We start from the raw sequence: 20,944 nt of genomic DNA, 5'->3' as shown, positions 1-20,944 counted from the left end.
TCAAAATATTGATACTATTCCAAACACCCCAAGAACTTAGACTTAAATAGTACTTCACTCTTAGTAGACTCTTCACTATGCTGTGTACTGTGGATTAGTTTTTAACTTGTTTTATTATTTTTATGTGTGTATGTGTGAGTGCCTGTACATGTATACTGTGACTACAGGGATCAGAAGAGGGTGTTGGGTCCCCTGATACTAGAGTCACAGGTGATTACGAGTTGTGGGAAGCAAACCCAGGTCTTCTGGAAGAGTAGCAGCAGATGCTCTTAACCACTGAGCCATCATTCCATTCTCTTAATTATTCCGAAGAGCTAATGAGAGCTAAGTAATATTTTTTCTTTGGATTTTTAAAAAATATATGTGTATGGGCATTTTGCCTTAATGTATTTTTCTGTACCATGTGCGTGCTATGCCCATAGAGACCAGAAGAAGGGATAGAATCCCTGGTACTAGAGTTACAGAGAGTTGTGAGCTTACAGCCTGCTTAAAAGACAGGAATGAATAGTATGACTTACAGTAAGGCATTTTAACAGAAGTGTGCATCTGACACTTTGTAGCCATAACCGCTATCTAAAATATGTACAGTTAGCTTCCAGCAGATCCAGTTAAATGTCTAATGTCTATGTTTATTTAAAATTGTGTGATGTTTAATCAGAAGCCCTTTTTCAGTAATGAACAAAACCTCTATATATAATAAATTTCAAGGATTGGTAGAGGGAGGTCAAATAACAGACTGGTAGATAATATATAGTCTCATTTTGCCTTGAATTGTTGAAAGATCTGTTCACTATAGTTTTTTTATAGTACCATTTATAATTCAGAGTGAAACACAAAAAATAAAACCATCATTGTAACCAAAACTTTTGGTGCTCGTCATAAAATAAAGACCATGAACTATTTTCAATTTTCGAGTTAACATTTAATGACACATTGCTATTCAAGATTGTAACAGGAGAAAGAGAATATTTGGACACCAAAGTGTACCTAGCTTTATGACAGCAGTCGATATAAATCATTTCACTTGATCTTGAAAAATCCTGTGAAGCTTATCCTGGTTCAGCGATAGGTAAACATTGTCAGATTCAGTGTTTTGTAAACATAAAAAAACTTGCACTTAGACCTGGGTTCCAATCCTATCTCTACCACATATAACTCTGTAAAATCCATCCAGCTTCTTCAACCTCAGATTATTTTTCTCTCTTCATAGAAACATAGACATCAGGCTTAGCTTATAGTGGATAAGCAAACTTAAAAGTGATTTGGGCTACATGTTGTAATCAGAGCCCTTAGTAGGCAGAGGCAGGCAAATCTCTGTGAGTTCAACGCCAGCCTGTTCTATATAGAGAATTTCAAATCAAGGCTACAGAGAGAGATAAATAGAAAAATGGAAGGAAAGAAGGAAGGCTATTTAATATAAGTAAAATAGGACTGAGAGGAGTACAAGAAGGGGTTGAAAAAAACCTTCAACATTGCAAGTATGATAGCTTTTCAAACCCAGGATCAAGGTACAGAGTTTCTTCATTTAAACCTAGACATGCTCTTATCCAGGGCAGGACTCTAACCAAACGAACGTAAATACTCATCCACTTCAGATGTTCAGAGGGACTGAACACAGTATTTCAAAATTAAGTTATACTAATAATACTATTTCACTAGCAAAGTGTAAAAGGCACCTAACTGAGCTCATTTCTAGGAATACAACACTTTTAACCTGTGTAAAAGCAATGTCTTTTTTTCTGTTTTAGAGAAAAGGCAAATGCTTGAGTTGTTCCTTCCTGAGACTGCCTCATAGGTGAACAAGGATTTCAGATCAGGGATGTACTGAGTACTGCTATCCACCTGGGGACCAAGCCTCTAGTGTCTTTTCACTTTAAGGACTTCAAGTAGGATGCTTGGTAACATTTATTAGTTACCTTATATAATTATTCTATGCCAGATCTTGAACTTTAAGTTTGTTTCAAAAGCAATTTATGCTGATGGTTGAAAAAAAAGGAGAATGAGCAAGCATGGCCCAAGCTGATTTCATCACGGCCATTACTCTGTCTGTGTTTTATATGTTTGTCTTACTCTGTCCTGTAAACAGCATCATGCTGTAATTCTTACTCTGCTGTCCTTTTTTCATACTTGATAATAATTGTGAGTATATATATTTATTTTTAATACATTTTCAAGATACTTTCTAAATATACAAAAAATAAAAGCACAGTTGGTTAGACTCAAATAACACAAGTAATACAAAAGATGTTTAAGAACTTGTAGACTCTATCTATAGTGATAACTACCACTACAAAAGTACTGTTTGTGAATGTCTCCAAGTGTGTTTATAGAACTGCTAAAACATTCAGTGATGATAAGTTGGCCAGAAAAATGGCTTCAAACATTTTTCTAGTATAGATTGACATGGTTCTATTCGCACTAAATATATCTCCATGAAGGAGATGACTTTGTATATTAAGATTTTAAAGGCTCGATTGGTAAATTGTTGCTATGCAAGCATTACAACCTAAGTTTGATTCTAGAAACCATATAGAAAGCTGGAGCTCAGTAGCCTGCCAGGCCAGTTCCAGGTCAACAAAATAGAAGGACCTTAGAAACACTACCCCAGGTTGTCATCTGGCCTTTGCTTATACATGTATGTATATAAAACATTTTTATATACTTCATGCTAAGTGTTCATTCCTATGTGCTGTGTTTTATATGTTAGTATTGAAGGTGAACTATCTACATATCTAGAACTAGCACCAGAAAGCAGAAATACATTTACACACTTAAATATCTTTATTATCAAAACAGTCTGTTATCAAACATACTTCTCTTTAACTATAGTAATATAATAAATAAGCCTTTTAAATTGACTTAGTATAAAATTAGACTTATACTGTCAGGCTTACACTGTGTTCTTTTCTAATTGAAGCTTGCATCAAAAAAACAGTGCTGTTTTTTAAAACTGTTTTTGACTAGAATTCCAGGAAATAAATGGATCTTATTTTCTAAATATATTGTTATTTGAGCTTCTATCTTACTATAATAGGTTTAGAAAAATGCCTTTAGGTAAACTATATAATTAGTTTATTATTATTTATTCGTGTTAGGTAAATAGGACCAGAGAGATGGCTTGTGGGTTAAAAGTACCTTGCTGTCAAGCCCTGAGTTCAATTCCTGAGACTCGTGTGGTAGGAGAGAACTCCTCCAAGCTGCTCTCTGGCCCCACTCCACCCCTGCACACATACTTAGATGTACACTCGTGCACATAGCATTAACTTTTTAAAGAAGAAATAAACTAGATAAAGGTTTTGTTGATTTGTAAGTGTGAGCAGTAAAAATAGTAAGCACTCGAACTGGAGATGAGGCTCAGTAGTTAAGAGCATTTGCTGTTTTTGGAGAAGACCTGGATTTCATTTCCAGCACCCATTGGTGGCTCATAACTCTACATCATCCTCTTCTGGGCTCCACAGGCACCATGTATATACTTGTAGGCAAAACACTCATATATATAAAACAGTACATTTTTGTAAAAAATCTATTTGCTTATTTTGGCGGGGTTTGTTTCTTTGTTTTGGCTTTTCAAGACAGGGTTTCTCTGTGTAGCCCTGGCTGTCCTGGATCCCACTTTGTAGACCAGGCTGCACTTGAACTCACACAGATCCTCCTGCCACTGCCTCCCCAACTCTGGGATTAAAGGTGTATGCCACCCACATCCAGCTTAAAAAACGTTTTTAAGTAGCATTGCAAGTGTTTAATGGTGTGACTATTCCACATCTACATTTTTATGCCAGATTTCTTTCTCTATTTTATTTTTTTAAGAAGTACTAAATTAGCTACAAGTAGCTGAAGCTGGAGTAAGAGTCCATTGGTACACTTGCCCAGTGTGAGCAGGTCGCTGCATTTGCTATTCAGTATTACACGCACAGTGGGTAGATAGTGTGGGCCTCTAAATCTGAATCTGCTACTGCTATGTGAGTTCTCAAACAAATAAAATAAAAAGGGGATACTGAGGTAGAAAAAAATTCTAGCTTCTCCATTCATACAGGGTCCCAGTGTAAAATAAGCATTATGACTCCCATTCTTTTTTCATTTAGCACATTTATTGAAGACTTACTATACGGTAGGCCCTTAAAGGAATGAAAACCCAGTCCAGTGGTATCGCTAGTTAATTATAGCAAAAGGGCCTTCAGAGCACAGAGCAGTGATACTCCTGGAGAATGGTGGGAGGCAAAGAAACTGCAGACCTCAGCAGAGAGACAAGAACTTCCCAGAGAAGCAAGACCTGGAGAAAGAGTAGTCCCATGATGATTAAGGGTAGAAGAAACCACAGATGAAAGGTCTAGAGACAAAGCAGGAAAAGGATAAAAATACTTTAGGTCAAAGGACATTGACCTTGCAAGGATGAGAGAGCTGTGACAAGAAGCAAGGCAGACAAGGCTGATGTAACAAGCTTTGTAGACCATGAAGAGTATTCCTCTCACTAAACAGTCTTATGGACTGAAAGCATTTGCATTTTTGGAAAACTCTCTGTCTCCAAGATATAGAGATCATAAGTGTTCTAGAAATGGGTTTTTTTAGATGCATAATTTTATAAGTAGATACAAATCTATAAATAGGTCAAAATTACCCTTTTTTTCCTCTTTATGTGTATGTATACCAAGTGGGTCAAGCCCAGGACATTTTACATGCTATCAGGCACTGTACCAATGAGCCAGACTCTAAGCTTCAACTAATTCTGTGTGTACTGTATTCATTTATTCAGGAACATTTATTTACTTACTAGTGACTGTCCTTTTGCCATATATAAACTGAAAGTAGAAGGTGTTACAGGTAAAATATTAAGGCCAGGATTTGTACAAGGATTTGTTCCTTGTACATCCAGAGAGATACTTTTTAAAAAGGATTTGTTTTTATTTTATTTTATGTGCAGTTTGTTTATGTGCCTAGTTTAAGACCCATCTCCAATTGCCTTTAGCTATAAGTGTAAAATTTTGCTTGGTGATCTGAAAAATGTGGATAATGCCATCTTGTTTATGAGACTGCTCTTAGGCTTAGATATTAGACACCTAGTGCTTCCTACATTGAGTAATTTATGGTAAATATGGGATAGACAATGGCTATTCTTATGTCAGACTTTCTTTATAAGTGTTCTTGCTGTACTGATATATTCTAATACAAAACCTAGCACAGGGTTAGTGAGGGTTGTGAAAAATGAAAAAGGAGTCTTCATAAGAGCTAGTCAGAGATTTCTATAAAGGGAACAGAAATAGAGACAACTTTTCGGCTACAGATTTATTAAAATGTTTTTAAAAAAAACAGACTACTCAGAATGTGAGAAGTATATAGGCTTACATTCACTTCTGTGCCTATTTCTTCTAGAAAATGGCTAGGCTCTTGAGATTATGATCTATAGTGTCGATGGCATATCTGGTATAGAGTTTAGCCCACAGCTCAACAATCAGGTCTTTTAAAATGAAAGTCTAGAAAGGAAACCTGGAATCCAGGGCCAAATGATCCATTCATTTGACCAAAATCCCAAGTGACAAACAAAATTTTAATTGTTAATTGGTATTATGTTGTGTTTAGCTTTTGCTACCCCACCTAAGCTCTTGAATGGGCCACACTGCCAGCCCCCACCCAGTTTCCCTTGAATCCATGGATAAAAGACACAGACACACAGTTGTTCATTTTCAACTTGCCTTTCTTGGCACAATTGCTGGGCATTATTCAACTCCCATAGCTAGTATGCCTTTATCAATACTCTTAGCTCTGCCCCTCCTACCTGCCCTAAACTTTAGTGGCCAGTTTCATCTAGTCCCTGCTAAACATCTCTGACCGTCCACTTATAGAAGTGGCCTATATGACTACTCTGTTTCGGTATCTCACGTGTCTGGTCAACTTTTCTCCATCAGAAGCATGGCAAACTCTCCTTCCTTACATCTGTCTCTTGCCTCCAGGAACCCAAAAGTCCCACCTATCCCTTCCACCCAGCAATTGGCCCATGGCTTCTTTGCTAACAGATCAAGAACCAATTGAGGAACAGGACCTTAGCATAAGAACCAACACTATACCTCACCTTTTCTGTCCAATTAAAAAAATAAACTTCTCCCAGACATAAATTGAACAAAACCATTAAAATTATTTAAATTACACAGTAAGATATACAAATGACATCCAGTTCATCATATTTATCAATTAGATAAAGTACTCTCCCATCATTCCTAACTTAAAGAATTATGATTCTGTCCCTAGATTATGTTTAGATTTTAGCCATCTGAAAACCATGTCTTCCACTTTATAACCTCTCAATGTTAAATAACTTGAGTTTGAATATGAAACTAATTAGTCTTCAACCCCATCAGAAATCTGAGAACAATTTAAACATTACCTGGGTATATAGGAAGCATCAAACATAGCTTCTCAAACTTAAACAGTTGCAGAGACAGCTGACTACCTAGACAGCCTCCCTAATTCCTCAAAACGTCAGAGCATCAGCCTTTTGACCCAGGATCATCTGACAGACCCCTGCAAAGCAAGATTATGAAGGACTGCTTACCCTGTGCTGGCAGAGCTATCAGTTAACTGTTCTGCACAGTGTGTCCTTTTCCCGGACAGTATTTTGTTTGCAGATGAAATAGGCAATTTCTGCCCCGTGATTGTCTTGCCACAATGAACAGCCTCGCCTGGAGGTGAAGATACTCAATTTCTTCTTTGAACCAAGAATGGGGTACTGTAAGGAGCAAACATGTCTCATGGTCAAATGATTAAATAACATTAAATGTCACATTCTGTGGGTTTGTGATGTTTTGAAGAATGAATATATATACAGATATATATATATATATGGTAATCTGAACTGTTAAAGCTGAACTACTCTTAGCCTTTTCTAATTGAATAATATCAAAAACACCTTCGTATAATTAAATCAGAATCTAACATAACCATGAGTTTGCTATCTGGCCCTTAATTTGTATTACTTATCATCTAAAAACAGTTGTTATTAGAAGGACTGGGTCTAAGCCTTGTATTCTTAAATGAGTTGCATAGGCACAATGCCTATCTAAAAGTAACTATTAATCTTAAATTTTTAATCGATATAAGAAATTGAAAACCTTAAATCTGTATCAAAATAAATTCTGTACCAATGTAAGAAATAACTTTAACTTTGTATCAATTATAAAAATTTCTATCAATTAAGATTATGGCTACACAATGCTTTGTTTAAGGATAAAATTTAGTAATTCAGCCCACCAATTTCCTTCCTGTTCAAAATTATGACCATTCCCAAATTATCCCTTAAAATGACAACTTTTCTATATTTTGTAAAATAACCATTACTAGACACCCCTCCCCCCCCCCCCCCCAGCCCAGGGAATTGAGCTGACGACTCTCCATAACTTCTTGCTGAATAAGGGCAATGAAAAATTCTTTAAAGAGGTGGAGAGTAGTAGGAAGATTAGAAACTTTGGTTAGACTTTAAAAAACTAACGTTAGCATCTGTTATCCAGTCTCTGTATGCTTAGAAGGCTCAGGGCTTGGCTGAAGTTCTGACGGGATCCATATGAAAGGTTGGATGATGCATGACGATCTGGAATCCATGGCAATCCCTGAAGCTGTTTTGGGCAGCAACCAGCAGCAGCAGGGATCCAAGCAGGTCAGTTTAGCATCTCTGAGGATGAATCTTGACAAAACTGTACATTCTAACTACATTCTTGAATATATAAATCTAACAACCAAAATTTTAGAACCATTAAAATATTAATACGGATTTTTCAGGTTGTACAGATTAAGGATGAAATTCTGCTCCTTGCTTGAGCACGTGAGAGACAGCTGTCCTTTTATGAGTTAATTTTATTAATAACCAATCATAAGCTTCATGTATACCATGTGAAGGATGGCACAAAGAATCTTTATCTGTCCTGTTTGATTCTCTTGAATGTTTCTAGTTCTTCAGGGGTCTTCCCCATCATATCTGATCCATATCATTCTGGAAGAGGTCCAGAGCCTTTTCTCCTTTTCCTGTCAACACAAGTACAGAGCCTTTCTCCCAAAATAGCATGTCCGTGAAATCATGCTATTCCAGTATCTGGAAATGTTTAGCTTGACCTCTCTTCCAGAGGAATTTTAATACAACCACCAACTCAAAATCACACTCATTTGGTAATTAAACTGTTCAAGTCAGCTGAAGCAATCTAAGCAGTGTCATGAGACAGTGTTCCACAACAGCCCAGACTTGCTTTGAACTTGAACCTAATGGTAGTCTTCCTGTGGTGTGGTGTGATTCTCTCCTTCCACTTTTGTTCTATGAGAATTGAATTTGGTCAGGCAGATGTCACAAGCACCTTTCCCCACTGATCTCACTCACCAGCCTTTTCAATTTTTGTGTCTGTGGTGTCTTAATCTAAGTTCCCTCCATAAATTTGGTCCTTAGATAAAGTCTTGCTTGAAGATAGTTTATTCTGAGAAGTTCTTGTAGAGAATAGGAGTGTGGTTAGGAAAGGATATAATTACATGTTCTGAGATGATGATCTGGCTAACTGGACTTAATATGGCTGGAACCCTCTCAGGAGGAGTGGGGATGGTATACCACTCAGAATTGTCCACAGGGAAGAAAAGGGGGCATTTATTCATCATTCCTGTTGGAAAAGTGTTTGCAGCTTGCCTGTGTGTAGGTATCTAGCAGATTCCTGGAGGTAGCTACTCCAGGATGTGATTATTTCTATAGCAGAAAGCAAAATGTTCAAAGGTATGGCTGGAGCAAGGTCTGGAAGACTTTCGAAACTGGCTCACTGTAATAGAAGGCAGAGCGGATGTGAGGTAGGTACAGGGTTGCTACAATTCAGTATCTGTGAGTGCATATCAATTTGTGTGGTTAATTAAACTCAATTCATCAAGATTTGGTTTGGGGAAGATGATAGAATTAGCCAGAGTTCAGTTTCCAAAGCTGATTGGGAGTTGGAATTCCTTTTAATTATCAGAACCACACTTTACACAGTTGTGTGGGAAGCTGAAGTACCAAAGGAAGGCTAACAGGGACTGCATGGGTTGTGGACCCAGGAAGCCAAGCTCAGCCAGCCGCTGAAGTGCAGCTATGAGGAAGGACAGCTGTCTGTCTGTCCATGGGACTGCTGCCATGCATCTAGTGCTGGCCAACAGTTACAAGGGGTAAGAGCTGATCTTAAAGAAGAGAGGAAGCAAGCACAAGCCAGTACTCATGGCATGTTTTCATCCACCTTTCCTGGTACCTTGCTGTGGTGACTTTCAGAGAGTATTGACGGCTACTCTGCTTCCAAGCTACATGTTCCTCCTTTGGCTGACTAACTTAGTACAGTACTGGGTTGGAGACTGAGGAAAATAGTTCAGTCTTACTCTAGTTGAAACACTGAAAATCAGTGCAGCCTCTTCCCTCATCTGTTTAGAGTTGTGCTTTCCTTTGCCAATACTTAGCCGATCTAAGGAAGCTTCCAGGTGGGCTAACCTACACTTTAATCCCAGAGGTTTCAGAGCTCTTTCTCTTTGACATCATTGCTAGGTTTTTGTTGGCACCACACAGCAAAGCACCAGAAGATGCGCTAATGAAGCCTTTGAGTTCTGCATGAACTCTTTCCTGATCTAACACACTAACAGGTGTATACCTGCCAGTGTATGTGGGTGACTCTTGCATTGCATAACTGCATTACAAAACAGAAACTGATTTTCCCACTCAGTCTGTTCACTGTGAACTTGTTTCAGATTGGGGAGTACAAGGTAGTGAGAAGAGGCAGCAGATCGTGAAGAGGACCATCAAGCACAGTCTCCAGACAAAAGCAGGTGCTTGATTCCAAATGTGGAGTTGAAGGATGTCTTACTAGGGTTTTGATTGTTGCAGTCAAGTACCGTGACCAAAAAGTAAATTGTGGAGGAAAGGGTTTATTCAACTTAAACTGCCAGTTTATAGTCCATCATTGGAGGAAATCAGGACAGGAACTCAAAGAGGGCAGGAACCTGGAGGCAGGAGCTGATGCACAGGCCAAAGAGGGATGCTGCTTACTGGCTTGCTTCCTCTGGCTTGCTCAGCTCCCTTACTTACAGAACCTAGGACCACCAGCCCAGGGATGGCACCACCCACAGTGGGCTGAACCCTCCCACAGTGATCACTATTTGATAAAATGCTTTACAGCTGGATCTCAGAGAGACATGTTTCTCAACTGAGGGCCCTTCTCTGATGGCTCTAACTTGTATCAGGTTGACACACACAACCAGCCAGTACAGAAGAGTTCATTCTACTGGCCTAGAATATAGGGTGAGTCTCAGGGTTTAGCATTCCTTACTCTTCCATACAAACACTCCTGGTCTAGGCTTCTTTGTCCAAGTATGCCTATCAAGACATGAACTCTTTATCCTTGGTGACTGTGAGAGTTTCCTGTGAGTTGTTTGTAGTTGAGAGCCTTGAGCCAAGCTTGATCTCAAGGTATATAGTCTACATTTGCAGCTGCAGGAAAGTGGATTTTTTTTTATACTGACCTTGAAATTTCAGACTTTGAAAGATTCACTGTGTGCATTTGAGAATTGGCTGATTGGAGCCCTTAGTTTGTTCTTCCTCCCTTCCTCCCTCCCTCATCATGGCTTTTGTAACTTAGTTAAAGCTGGCCACTACCAGGGTCTGAGCTCTTTCACTCTCCATTTCTGCTCACACAGCATGACATGAACACCACCCTATTACATATAGGGTGATAACCTTTTGCCATCTATCCTTAGTTCTAGAATTTCTCTTAAGAAATTTGGTTTTCTAGGATATTTTTTGTTACTGCTGTTTTTGTCTGGGAATCTCTCCTGTTTCCCACAGTCCCTGACAAAAGCATAGCTCAAATAATTGCATGCAGGATGTTCATTTGGTAAATATTTCCCAAGACCAGGAAGGAGTGACACTGGGAAGGTGGAAGAACTCTTTTTTTTTTTTTTTTTTTTTTTTTTTTTTTTTTTTTTTTTTTTTTCGGAGCTGGGGACCGAACCCAGGGCCTTGTGCTTCCTAGGTAAGCGCTCTACCACTGAGCTAAATCCCTAGCCCCGGAAGAACTCTTTTAAGAATTGTCCTCCCAAGGAAGAGTAAAGAAAAATACCCCTCCAGTTCTTAAAACAGTTTAGAGTCCAAAGACTGGCCATTTAAAGCAGAGGCATAGGTTAGCTTGTCTTCTAGCCTGCATGTATGATTCATTTTTTGCCTTGGACTTGGAATTTCTGGTTTCCTTTTTAAAGTAGTTAAAGTACTTGGGGACAGTGTGATGGTAGCAGTGTTCCACAGACCTTTCAACCATGTGGTGTGGGTACTTTGGAGATTCTGAAGATTTGAAAATAGGTGATATCAGTAGGAATGTTTAAGCGGATAAGAGGAAAGGTAAAAAGCCCATAAGAGTCATGGGAACGCATGGACTAGATACTGAGGTCAGAGTGTCCTTGAGATCTCACTCTGGCCTCCCCCTTGGGCCCTTGGTCCTTGTAATCTCTGTCAAAAGGATTTAGATGTGACACACAGCGTGAGTTTAAAAGACAGAGTTTACTGCGGTGTACAGGAGAGACTGCTCTCAAGGGGTGACAATGAACGGTGACCAGAGGGACAGCTGTTCAGATCTATATTTTATACTTCGTACTGTTGCCTTTGTTCTTTCATTTTTATTTTGTAGCTTAATTAAAAGGAACTTTCTAGTCTGTATGAAAGAGGAAAAAATCTGAAAGAAAAAAGAAAGACTTAATGAAGTAGGAACTGGATCTGTATAGTGTGGGTGTCACAGAAGCAAAATAATTTAAAGAAACTGACTTCATGTAGTCTGCTGTCATTGCAACATCATGGCTGAAGTCTACCTGAGTCGATTGTTCTTTTTTTTGTTGTTCAGTAACACTGTAGATAGAGTTGTTCACTTACCAGGAAATTGTTAGTAAGTTTTTCAGTTCATCTGGAAAGTAACTTGCGTTATTGGTCAGTCATTGTCATGTAACAAACATTCTGAGAACCACAGTGGCGTAAACACCCTGTGCTGCCTCTCTCAAGCTGTGGGGTAGTAGACAGCTCTGGCCACTCTGGGTCAGCTAGAGTAGTTTGTTGCCAGTGCTGCTCATTGTCCTCCTGATTAACAAGCCACCAATAGAGTGGTCTTCTTGGCTACAGACAAGGGCAAGTAGCTAGTCCCCCAAAGAGAAAGGGTCTCACCAAAACTCTCTGAACTGTGTTCAAAGTGGAAAAAGAATATAAAAATTTGGGTGTAAGTGTAAAAGTCTTTTCAAGCAATTTAATGTTACCACATCCGAGCAGTGTTTTTTTGCTGACTGTTTTAAGTATTAGCCTCTAACAGAATGAAAATTCAGAAAGAAGCTGAACAAAGAAAACCCTGTTTCTTAAAACTATGTGTGACAGTTCATACCTGTAATCCTAGTACTTGAACAGTAGAGACAGGAAGATCAGAAGCTCAAAGTCACCAGGCTGAGCCATATGAGCCCTGTCTTTATACAAACAAAACTTCACCATCCCCTTTAGATTGGTCAGAACAGTGATTTGCATGCAAGTGTGAGGATGGAAATTCCAGTCATGAGCCCTGTACTCATGTAAAATGCCTCACATAGCAGCTCTTCCATATAAAATCCCAGCACTGGGGAGGCAGATACAGATAGGCTGGCCAGCCAGATTAGCCAGATTGTGTGGTCCAAGTTCAGTGAAAGACCTTATCTCAAAACAAAATAGAAAGTGATCAAGGAAAGCAATCTTGTGTGCACGTTCTCTCTCTCTCTCTCTCTCTCTCTCTCTCTCTCTCTCTCTCTCTCTCTCACGCATGCACACATACATACACTCACCCCTGCCCTACCCACCACCCCTGCCCCTCCAAAAAAAAAAAAAAAAAAAAAAAGCAGGCCTGCGCCTTGGCAGAAGATGGTTTGAGGACTGTGAAGGTGGCGTGTGTGCCATTCTACTGTTTCTGAGTGAGTGCCTGCACTGTTAGCAGTCATTTTCACTTTGACCTGCAGAGATTTGTGTTAGTGTTCTTTTGTCCTCAAGAATCTGACCGTCCTCTCCCCCCAAAAATCCCTCTCTTCTTTTTCTTCATGTGTGCACCCCCTTCTCTCTTTCTCCCTCCATGTCCCCCTTTTCCTCATGGCAACTTCCTGACCTTGGTCCTTCGGGCCAGTGAACGCACCCACATGAGAGCAGCTTCCCAATAAACCTGCTTTTAACATTTAAAAAAAAAATTGGCCATCTTTAAATGTGTATTTGGACCCTAGAAGTCTAATGCAAATACACCAGAAAAGTGACACTGTGGGAAGCCCTTGAATCTCACTTAGTGGCCCTGCCGTACTGCTTTATTTGTGGTTTTTGGTCCCTTGATTTTTAACTTTGACAAAGGCATTTTTTTTTCCTTTGGAGGTGAGAGGAGACAAGATCTGTCCTGGTCTTAAATTCACAGAGTTCCATTTGCCTCTGGTTCCCAAGTGCTGGGATTAAAGCCATGTCTCTTTTTGTTTAAGTTGTTTGTGATGGGGATTCATGCTCTGGTGCATGTGTCAAGCTCAGAGGCAACTTTCTTCACCTTTCGCATGGGATTTAGAATCAAATTTAGGCTAACAGATTTATACACGATCCATCACTGCTGAGGATCTTGGCAGCCTCAAAGGCATGTTTCTTTACCATAACATATTAGCTTTGTCAGTACAAGCTATACCTGACAAAGTTAATATGAGTGTGGGCAGGAGTAAGAGCTATGTGCCCATAATGTTCAGCACCTAGGTGGTCCAGAATGCTTGAATGAGTGAAGAATGTTAGGATATAGTTATAAGCCCACTTTCATAGAAGAATTTTGGGCTCAGAAAATTATGTAATTACCAAGGTGATTTTGTTCATTTATATGCTTGCTTTAGAATCTTGCTCTATATCCCAAGCTGGCCTCATACTGTCAGCAATCCTCCTACCTCAGTGTCCTGCATATTAGAATTCAAGGCATGTTCCATGATACCTGACCATAGCTGAGGTTTTTAAGTCTAGCCTGCCTGATTTTAAAACCCTTTCTTCCTTCTTTAATCTGCTTCTTTGTAATCTTAATCTTAAATTTAGGGTAATGATGTCATCTTTCTCTTTTCCTCTACCAATATCCTGGTTTAATAGGATTGTTTCCCCCCTGCTTCATTTCCAGACATATCTGTGGTAGTGTTTCCTGTCGATGTGATTCTCGACTAACTTCTACTCCAATCTCTAAATTTAAACTCTATCCTGGCAAAAGTTCCCCACTGCCTTTTAGATGAGAGCTGTCCTCAGCTTGGCTCACCATGAAATCATGGCGTCTCTTCAGAACTTTTCCATGCTCTGTACATTTCCTCAGCACATGTCTGTGCCTCTGATCTCACTGTGTCTTCTCAGTGGTGCTTAAGATAATCTTTTACTCTTGGGAATTTTATACGGGTATGCAGTGAAATACGATCATATATGCCCCCTCCATTTATTTCCTGCTCTCTCCTCCCATACCCTCCTAATAAATGGCCCTTCCATTTTCACGTCTTTGTGTTTAACAGCTCACTCAGTTAAGTGAGTGCAGACCAGTATGTGTTGGATGTGGGGCAACCTAGTGAAGCATGGGGTCCTGTCAATGGACACATACTCCAAAAGCATGGTTCTCCCTCAAAGATGTTATTTTAATGTTTAGATTAGATAACTGAATTTTGGGTTTGCTCTGTTGCTATTTTCTAAAACTGAAGTGGCTTAGATATTTTTTGACCTTGGTTCCTGTTCAGTATAAAGATTCCTTGTACTCTGTTTCTAACTTGCTAAAGCCCATTTCTTCTTCTACTTTTCTAGAAGGATCTCTGAAACAGAGAAGAAATTGTAGTTGTAATAATTTCTTGTTATTGAGCCAGAGTCTCCCTTCTTTTGACATCCAGCTGGTTATTGGGGTCTGTCCTTACAGCAATAGTAGTCAGTGTTTTTTCTCTTAGTGAAGGCCCACTGTGCGTGTAACAACATCTCTTATATTTCTGCTCAGGTTTCTCTTATGTAAATTGTGTAATGTGCTTACTAAGAGCTTTTTCCCTGCAATAAGTATTAAACTCTGTTACTCTGTTACCACCTCTTAGCATTCTGTGATTTGATCAGTGCCCATCTAAAACAGCTCAGAGCAACACCAGAGAGCAGAACCATGTTAGGCTCTGTTGAGAACTGAAGCCCAAGTATGCTTCAGTTTATAACAACCATACTACATTTCTTTTTCATGCAGTTAAAATACCAGATACTGCACTTTGTTAAGCTAGCTTACTTCTATCATCCACTGTGTAGCAATTTTCATCATTCTAAATGTAGACATTCATCATTTCTCTTAGCTTTATTTAACTTGATTTTGACCAATCTGTACAGCGAGCTGTGATCGTGCTGTGCAGTGTCCTGGTAACAGTGCTTTCCAGATTCAGTCATCTGAAAGTTTTGAACATAGTTTTCAGATCTTCATCCAAATTCATGAGCAACATGGCAAGCATGGTCTCACTCATGTCTGCTCCACTCCCCTCTAATTGGTGCTGTTTACAAGCAGTTCCTCTAGGCACTGTTCTGTTTTGTACCTCATATCTGCAAGGATCTGACTTGTGTATCCAGTACATTTTATTGCCTACCATGTGCAAAAGGTTCTATAAAGATAAATTGAAGATAACATTCCTGTTCGTGGTAGCAGCAGCATCATGAAATATTTTGTTAAATGCTTTGTGGAAATCGTGTAGCACAGTTATTTGTGATGTATCTCTCATCTAGTAGTAGTGAATCAGAAAAAAGGAAGAGGTAAGTAGGTGCCAAATGGCCACTAATGGTCTTGCATCTCTGTCACTTTGAACTTTGAATGTTCAACTCTGAAAATATCATCATTGATATCTTTGGTCTTTATCTTATAAGGCTCTGAGTACAGTACAGTCTGGGTAGCCTTTTGTTTCTTTTATCAGTGGTGGGGTTTAAATGCTTGGATTTTGGTTTTCATATTATTAAGACTTTTTAAATAATTTATTTTATGTATATGAGTACACTGTTGCTGTCTTCAGACACACCGGAAGAGGGCGCCAGATCCCATTAGAGTTGGCTGTGAACCACTATGTAGTTGCTGGGAATTGAACTTGGGATCTCTAGAAAAGCAGTCAGTGCTGTCAACCTCTGAGCTATCTCTCCAGCCCAGGACTCTATAGTAAGCTGACATGTTTCTGTTTAGTCATTTCTGTCCTTTCACAGTTTTTATCATTCATACTTGGTGAGATAGGGTGGGACAGGGTTTCTGTGTTGTGTTGTGTTGTGTTTTGTTTGCTCTGGTTGCTCTGAAATTCACAATGTGGACCAGGCTGGCTTCAAGCTCCCACAGACTCTCCTGTTTGGGGCCTCCAAGTGCTGGGTTTAAAGGTATGTACCACCATGCCTGGCCATGTAGTTTTATATTTTAAAGTAATTTTTCCTAAGGAGAATAACTATTCTCAGATTTTCTTACTTTTTTCTTTGAGCTCTTAAAATGGCACAATTGCCTTTTCTGGGTTTTTGGTTTATTTCACTACTTCTTTTTCAGTTTGCCAGAATTAAACTCAAAGAATGTCAAATGTATTTCACCTGTTTTCTCAGGGCTTAACCATCTCTTTAGATCTTGGTTTGCTCTGCCAGTCAACTGTTGTCCATATCCTTCTGTCATTTCCATTTTTCCCAGATCGTCTTTTCAGTCTATTCTCTTCCCCTTTGATTCAGTGATTCAGTTGTACTGTTCAGTTGTACTGTCTTACTCGGATTATTGGATTGGCACTTACAGACTTCAGTAGCTAGGAAGATTCTCTGCCTTTTCCTGTAGATCTGACTCTGTAGGCCATCAGATTTCCTATAGAAGTTTTAGTTGTTATCATCAGTCTTGATGATTTCTATCAGATTTTATCTCCTTGATTTTTTTTAACGATTGCCATTTTTTAACTGTGTAGCCTAACACACGGATGTTCAATAAGTAATATTTTGATTAATCTTAAGTATTTGCCTTCTCTTTTAGGCTGTGAGGATATCATTGCTGAGAGCATCTCCTTAGAGACCTTAATTGCTATCCTCAAGTGGAGCTCACATCCGTATGGTTCTAAGTGGGTGCACCGACAAGCTTTGCATTTCCTTTGTGAGGAATTATCCCAGGTCATGACTTCAGATGTTTTTTATGAACTCAGCAAAGACCATCTGCTTACTGCTATCCAGTCTGACTACCTACAGGTAATCATTTATATATCTCCCGTATCCATTGTCATTCCTGTGTACATGAGGAAAAATTCATCATACCCCAACTCTTAGAGGATTGGGCAGGGAGAAGTAGACTTTGCTCAATGAATGCCTGCTCCATATTTGTACACTAAAAGCCTTCTGGCACTTTGGGTCTCCATGACACTGCTGTCATGACTCAACATCATGAACAAGCCCAAGACATAACCAGCTGTACTACAAAGCAGACAAGCCAGGTCAGGAACATTTAGACAGTGATTGTCTTGCCTTTCTCCAGTAATATTCTTTTGGTACAATGATTTCTTTTGGTACTGTATCAGATACTTAGATTATAGACCATAGACTAAGCTGCTCAGAGTAAAAGTGGAATTCCATTACTGATCTGTTCAACTCATCAGAACTCAGTGTGTGTTCTGCTAAAAAAGAATTGAATTTCCAACTGTTTATCTTTAAGTAGAGCAATTTTCAGTTATTTCTATGTCTTTGGCCTAAGTGTCAATCTAGTTTGTAATTAAGTAATGGCTTTAAATACTGCCAAAAAAAAAATAGTATAAGGTAAAGTGTTTTTAACTTTAATAGGTTTACATTGGGATAAGTTCATACTAAAAAAAAAAACTATACAACAGCTTTTAATGCTGTGAGACTATAGACCCTTTGAGCCACTGTGTCTTTGTGTGTGTACCAGATAAACTATAAAATGGTATCACCATGATTAGAAAAATACTAAATTAAAAAAAAACAACCCAGACTGTTCACTGTGCTTCTCCTTCAGTATTGCTTTAATTGCAGTAATATGTCCTGAAACATTTGGCCTTCATTTGTAGAAGATCTTTTTCATTCACTCTGCCTCATTGTCTACTGGAGTCAGGATTTGCCAGTGCTTTAAAATGGTGGTCTTGAGCAATGCACACCTTCATAACAAATAAAGCATCTTGAGGATCAGCTTATATGTGGTATAAGACTTTAAATAAAATACAAAGAGATAATAGACACATTGCCATTTCACAAATTGTCCTGCAAGGGCCACTCCTCAACCTACAGAAACCCTTGTAGCCTGCCTGTACAATCATCACTTTGTTTTTTCCATTACCGGAAAAAATAATGTTTGTCTCCATCATGTCCCAAAAAAGACTAGTCCTACAGAACCCCTATAATAAAATAGATTTTAAAGTAGGAAATATATATTATTTTTAAAAATATGATTAGAGTAAAACCATTATAATAAAACCATATTGAATAAAAGAATACCATCTTGTATATTCCGTGTTGCTAGACCATGGGATTAACTCTAAAATTTCACACAGCTAGTACAAATAAATCAATATGGTAAGTTGCACTCCATGTGTACATAATGATTTAGGAAGAGTCACTAATGAAACAAAATTTTTCTAACTTCAGTAAAATAAATAATAATTCATTTTTATTATAGGCAAGCGAACAAGATATCCTTAAATATCTGATTAAATGGGGTGAGCATCAGTTGATGAAGAGAATAGCAGACAGAGGTAAGTTCAGATGGTGCCAGTCACCATCTGTATGGTTTCAGTGGTCCTAGAAGCTTGCTGAAGACACTCTCGTCAGTCTTGGAAGCACACCAGACTGAAGAAGCTAGGGGGGTTTTTGTTGTTGTTTTTAATCAAAAGTAAAGTACATTAGTGGAGTTAAGGGGAAGGTGATAAAATAAATATATCAATTTAAAAAAATCCTGATTATAAAAGATTGCTTTTATTACATTTTACATCTATGATAATATGTTAAGTGATTCATGGAGTGCTAGAATAAAAAGATGTTATGTAGAGCACAGCGGTAGTGGGGGTGGTAGGAGTGCATGCTTTAATCCCAGCACTCAGGAGATAGAGGCAGGCAGATCTCTTGAGTTCAAAACCAGCCTGGTCTACAAATCGAGTTCCAGGACAGCCAAGGCTACACAGAGAATCACTGTCTTGAAAAACAGAAAACAACAACAAAATGCAGTATGGTGATTAAGGTGTCAGAGAAAGAAACATCATTAAAGATATTCTGGAATAGATAATGAATATTCAATGTGAACATACTGTTTAAATTTATGTTGTATAAATTTTACTTTCATTAAGAAAGATACAAAGGCTGGGCAGACAACTTTAATCCTGGCACCCAGGAAGTAGAGATATCCAGCCTATATGGATTTGACGGCATCCTGGTCTACATAGTGAGCTCCTTGCCAGACAGAGCTATTTAGAGAACCCTGTCTCAAAAAGCCTAAAATGGGGAGAGGGAGTTATATAAGGGACTATATATAATATATAATATATATTATAGCTCAGTGATAAAGCATTTATTTAGTATGTGTGAGGCCCTAACATGTGGGACATCTAGGACCAACAAAGGTATTTTGTTTAGTTTGTTTTTAATAAAACTTCCTCCAGCTGGGGTTACTGCTGGGTTGTTTCATACACAATACAGACTTTTGGTTTTGGAAATACACAATTCATTTTCCTTTCCTTTTTTCCACATTTATTGATTTTGTTCATGTATATGCACATGCACAGGTGTGTACACATTAATCACAGTACATGAATGTAATTTCAGAGTACAGCTTGCAAGAGTAAGGCTGTCCTTCCACCAGAGTTTGACTTGTTAGGCTTGGTGGCAGGTGCCTCTATACACCGAGCTTATCTTGCTAACCTGGAAATACAGAATTCTGTACTGTCCTTTTATATGTTAGACCACTGCCCTATCACTTTCCCCCCATCTAGTGCTCTATTCCTCTATATACTGAACCTAAATCAATAAACTTCAGTTAGGGAAATGTCTTTTTCCTGTCGCTTTTCAGCGTTTTATTGAGATATTCCATTTTGAGATAGGATCTCATGTGACCCAGGCCTGTATATCATCTGTTCCTCCTGCCTCTTTTGAGTGCTGGGATTACAGGTGTGCACCACTGTGCCTAGTTTTATGAGTTCTTAGGAGTGAAGCCCAGCACAGAGCTCTCTGAATGTTGGTCAAAGGTCACATCAACCACCACATCCTCAGCCTCAAAGCTTTGTTTGTGTATAACTTACTTATCGTGAAGCTCAGCTAAAATATTCAAGCCAGCATGTCTACAGTTCTCTAAAATCTCAAAAGATTTTGTGTAAGCTGCATTAAACCCTTTAAAACTTGTTTTTAGATTTATTTATGGGTATGTTTGCCTGCACATATGTATGTGTACTGTGTTATATTTCTGGTGCTGGAAGAGGTCAGAAAAGGTCATCAGATCTCCTGACCTAGAATTACAGATGGTTGTAAGCCTCTGTGTGGATATTGGGACCAAACCTGGGTCGTCCTCAAGAACAGTTAAGTACTCTTAACTGTTGAGCTCTCTCCTGTGTTGCTACCTAATCAGTAGAGGAAGAAGCAGTCTTCCTATTTTTCTCTTAATTTACTCTTCTATGACCTTCTAAGGCCTTCAACATTTTTCAAATTTGAAAAATTTTAACTACAAAACCATTATAATTAATATAGAAGGATTTCTTTCTTTTTTTTTTTTTTAAGATTTATTTATTCTATATAAGTACACTGTCGCTGTCTTCAGACACACCAGAAAAGGGCATCAGATCTCATTACAGATGGTTGTGAGCCACCATGTGGTTGCTGGGAATTGAACTCAGGACTTCTGGAAGAGCAGTCAGTGCTCTTAACCACTGAGCCATCTCTCCAGCCCTAGAAGGATTTCTGAATAGCAACATATAATACATTCTCATTTATAGATTTCAGTAT

At 38.7% G+C, this 20,944-nt stretch overlaps 1 protein-coding gene across 2 annotated transcripts in view; it reads left to right on the top strand.

Moving 5' to 3' along the window:
* Btbd7 (BTB domain containing 7) overlaps nt 1-20,944 on the top strand; it is an 89,721-nt gene that overhangs the window by 47,059 nt on the left and 21,718 nt on the right. For both annotated transcript variants that reach the window (NM_001443945.1, NM_001108720.1), the window contains 2 exons: nt 16,992-17,200; nt 18,636-18,711. In NM_001443945.1, the coding sequence (NP_001430874.1) occupies nt 16,992-17,200; nt 18,636-18,711 (285 nt within the window). The remainder of the gene's footprint in view (nt 1-16,991; nt 17,201-18,635; nt 18,712-20,944) is intronic.

This window comes from Rattus norvegicus, chromosome 6, assembly GCF_021556685.1.
Source record: "Rattus norvegicus strain SHRSP/BbbUtx chromosome 6, alternate assembly SHRSP_T2T, whole genome shotgun sequence".
Classification (NCBI taxonomy): Eukaryota; Metazoa; Chordata; class Mammalia; order Rodentia; family Muridae; genus Rattus; species Rattus norvegicus.
Note: the sequence above shows the minus strand (reverse complement) of the source record. Positions and strands in the feature narration are given on the sequence as shown.